Source organism: Orycteropus afer, unplaced genomic scaffold, assembly GCF_000298275.1.
Source record: "Orycteropus afer afer isolate SDZICR_OR568_19922 unplaced genomic scaffold, OryAfe1.0 scaffold00287, whole genome shotgun sequence".
NCBI lineage: Eukaryota > Metazoa > Chordata > Mammalia > Tubulidentata > Orycteropodidae > Orycteropus > Orycteropus afer.
Genome location: NW_006921874.1, coordinates 2,535,725 through 2,539,854, shown reverse-complemented (window position 1 = coordinate 2,539,854; position 4,130 = coordinate 2,535,725). Strand labels below are relative to the sequence as shown.

The 4,130-nt window shown below is 55.8% G+C and overlaps 1 protein-coding gene across 1 annotated transcript in view; it reads right to left on the bottom strand.

Annotated features, from left to right (window-relative positions):
- HS6ST2 (heparan sulfate 6-O-sulfotransferase 2) overlaps positions 1-889 on the bottom strand; it is a 397,496-nt gene extending 396,607 nt beyond the window's left edge. Inside the window, exon 1 of the mRNA XM_007950728.2 lies at positions 462-889. Within this exon, the coding sequence (XP_007948919.1) occupies positions 462-889 (428 nt within the window). The remainder of the gene's footprint in view (positions 1-461) is intronic.
- Between the last annotated feature and the right edge of the window lie 3,241 nt (positions 890-4,130).

The following is a 4,130-nucleotide window of genomic DNA, read 5'->3' as shown; positions in this document are numbered from 1 at the left end:
GTCCCTCGCTCCCCTCCTGCTGGCCCTCTGGTTCCCATTCCCATCCCGCTTACTCAGCGGGCTCTCTCCAGGCTTTGCCCCAGAGCCCTAGGCACAAGCGCCACCGCCTCGCCGCCTCCCTTCCCACGCGTCCCCAAGTCCTGCTCTGGCCCGCGCCCCGTTGTCCACCCTGGAGACCGCCTCGAGTGCGCGCGGAGCCGAGTGTTGCGAGTCCCCAGGGGAAGGAGCCCGTCGGCAGGCGGACTTGCCAGCTGAGACACTGCGCCGCTATCCGCCGTCCGGCAGCGAGGGAACCGCAGCGTGGCCAAACGCGCGCCGCGCCCCTCCGGAGCCCGAGCCCGGCCGCCGCGGGCCGCGGGAACTTTGCGTCCTTCCCTCCTCTTACCGCTGCCGCCAAGCCTCGCGCCGTCCCTGCGCCTCCCGGCCCGGGATTGCGAGCTCTGTGCTCGTGAAGAACGTACCTGGCCAGGGGGCCGAAGATCTTGGAGAAGATCGCACCGAGCACGTGCTTCAACGAGTGGCCCAGGGCAGCCAGGCCCCGAGTGAGCAGGGCCCGGCAGAGGTAGCCCAGGTCCCAGCGTCGCCTAAGGTCGTGCATCCGCCTGCGGCGGCCTCGGGGCAGCAATGCGAAGAGCGGGGCGCGCACGGCTCCCGCCAGGGAGGAAGATGCCTTTCGGGGCTCGTCCAGGAGCGGCCGGGAGTTGAATTCGTGAGACACACCCCTAGGAGGGCCCGCGCGGCCTGAGACGGCGGCCGAGCCGAGCCGGCTCGCTGCCAATTGGGCCTCCACTCTGGAATGCCGGCGGGGACAGGTGGTGCGGGCGGGCGCTCCTCGCTCCGGTTGCAGCGGCGGCCCGAGCGCCGGGGCTGCACACACAGGCAGTGCCATTACCCCCTTCAGGCAACTCAGGGTACTAAGGATCAGAAGCGAGCCTGAATTTATATAATAATGCCTCACGCCCAAGAGCTGGAGCCACTGCACAGGCGAGGCCTCGGCGTTTCCTCCCAGTCTTGGGGAACGGAGGTCACTCCAACGAGTGCATCACTCCACTTGGGCTTGTCATTTCAGCCTCCCCTAAATAGCAAGGCGCAATCTGGACAGTTCCCCGCTGTCTCTGCTCTTTCCATTCTCCAGCGGAAGCAGGGGGATTTTCTGAAAGGTAAGTCAGCACGAAAGAGACAGCATGACCAACAATTGGTACAGAATGCCAATCTGAGCTTTTTCAAAGCACAGACTCGCTCTCCCTCCTCTTCTTTCTGAATCCTGCGCAGCAAACCCCGTGCCAGCAGGAGGGCTTCACTTGCAGGAGGTTTAGTGAATGAATGGAGACACTAAGTGCTGCATCAGAATGGGACTATCTGCTGCAGGTTGAGGTGGCAAGTGAGGAAAACGAGGCCCAGAGAGGGGAAGGGAGGCGTCCAAGGTCACACAGCAGAGCCCCAGGGTTTGAACCCTAGAAACCAGGTCCCATCCAGCCATTTCCTGACACTTAACACCTCTTCTTCTAATAAAGAGATGCAGATTATCCTTATACCCTGGGGTCCCAAAGGCTCTTTTCTGCTGCTGGACCAGGGATGTAGGGATTAACAAGGAAAGAAGACCTGTCCCTTTAGGACAGGACCCCTAGGAACCCAAAACTCAGGCTGTTCCCATCTGATGAATCAGGCAGAGCTTTCCGGCGTCAGGGCACTGGTTTTCACTGAGAGAGCATGCACTCCCACCAATCCCACTGCTGCAGAAGTAACGGGGTGGCAGTGGTGTTTCAGAGCAGTGCAGTTGGTGCGGGCTGTAAGCAGCGTCCTGGGGTGGGGGCATGTCCTTCCAGAGACAGACTCTGCCAGTGTCTCTGGGAGCATTTGGTCCCTCGCTGAGCTCTGCTTCTCCACCCCTTCCCTCTTGTGTTCTGTGTGATGAAGCAGCAAGTTCTGGTCCAGGGGTTCCAAGAAATCCACCACTTCCTTGCTGGGTGGCTCTTGGAAAATAACTAGCCCCTCCTGAGCCTCGTTTTCTACTATAAAATGTGACGAATGATGTCCTTTGCCCTGATCATCAGAGTGCCTATGAGGATGAAATGTAGAAACCTTTGGGCAATTGCAGATGGGCTGCTATGTTAACCTGCTGTGCATCAAGCTCTGATGCACCTATGAACTGACCCACAGGTGGCTTCCCAGCTGTGCCCCTGTCCTTGCTTCTCCTCACCCTTCCCCAGCCCTGGGTGGACTCCCTGTGCCCCCAACACCCCTGGGGACAGCAAGGGACCCTCTGTCCAGCTGCAAGCAGAAGTGAAGGTGGACTTGGGAATCTTGCATTTCAGGCACTCTAGGTATTGCCTGTCTTAGGCTCCAGGGGGACACATTGACAAAGGAACTTGGGCTAAGGAGCCAGATGCAGCAACTTACAAGGCAGAGCCCGTGGCTTCCCAGAGAGCTCCATTGGTGTCCCCCTGCTTGTGGGACACAGCCTGCTCCCTGAGGGCAGGTGAGAGGGTGAACTAGGGGAGGAGGAAGCCATAGGGTGGCCCAGGAGTCCAACCAGGCTGCTGCCCCTGCCTTTTCCTTGGCCACCAGCACAGTCGGCCTCCTTAGCCAGCCCACTGGGTAGCTTCCATTATACCACCATTCTGATCACTTTCAGTGGGTCCGTAGGAGAATACTTCTAGAACGGATGAGTCAAACATTCAAGCTCCCAGCAACTAACTCTGGAGTTTCTACTCTGAAAGGGATGAGTGGGATTGGAAGTAGGACAGGTACCGTGTTGGGGGGAGGAAGTGGTACAAAATATGGAAAAAAAAATCAGCATTTACTCATTTAAGGTGGTGAAAAGGAACACACTTGCATGCACATGCACATACACAGAGTCGTTTTCAGAGAAGAGGCAGTGGGGCTGGTAGCTTTAGAGTAAAAGGGGACAGGGCTGTCAGGTCCAGTGTCTGGGATTTAATATGCCACATACACTCTAGTGTGGATATATGCAACAACTCACTGGAGGACATTTGCATTTAAAAGCCCTTCTGTAACCCTCATCATGCTGTCAGGAACAAAGAAATGACTCTCATGATAGACTTCATTTATCAGGACTCCTGGAAGTAGCCAAACACTATCTTTAGGGGCAGTGGGGCTCCCAAAAGTCTCCAAAGACCCTTCCTGGAGTGAAGAGGCTCCCTTCAGAGAAGCAGGGAATTCTTCCTATGTGTGCCCCAAACCTTGTTCTCCTGCAGCAAGGCCTAGGCTTTGGCTGGCTGTTCCAAAGGCCTCCTGCAGCCCTGGGCTGGGCCCAGCTCCCAGGTACTGGTTGCTCTCAGGAATGGATCACCAAATGCCCTGATGCTGCAGAATTTGGCCCTATTGTGGGATAATGAGGGTGTGGTACAAAGAAGGAAAAGAACTGGCTGAATTGTCAGATCTTGGGTTTTCCGGTTGCTTATTTCTTAGACCAGCCTGAGCTTCCTGTGTGTATATTTAGGATTCAATGCTGAGACGGCACAGAGGATTCTGTAGTTTGAATAGGGCTTCTGACCGTCTCCACAGGGTGGTATTATTTTCATTTTTCCAGACCCATCCTTTCTTGGTTTCCACAAAAGGTTGATGGTTCTGGGAGCAGAAAGGTCAGCCTGGCTTGCACAGTAAGCAGGGCCCTTCCATATACGCATCTGGCTGCTTTCGTCTGAGATGACAGGGGGAGGCAGTTGAAAGAGCACTGGTCTATGGGCCAGAGACCCAGGTTCTTGTCTTGACTCTGTCACTAAGGAGACACTATCCTGTGAGGAAGCCAGTTTCTCACTCTCAGGCTCAGCCTCCCTGTTTGTGAAATGGCAAGGTCAATGCAGTGACCCAAAGCGTGCTTTTCCTGATCTAACATTCTAAGCCAGGTGCTTTCTTGTCTTCCTTTAAGGGCCAAAGTGCTGCCAAACACTCTGGGCTTCATCCTAGGGAGAAAGTCTTAGGACTAGTCCTTGATACTTTATGTGGCATTCACACCATTTGATCCCACTGGACAATCAGCAGTTGGACTTTTCCTGGGAGCTCTGGTAGCATAGTGGCTAAGACACTTGCCTGCTAACCAGACGGCTGGCGGTTCAAACCCACCAGCCACTCCTCAGAAGAATAAAGGTGACCTACTGGTGGTATAG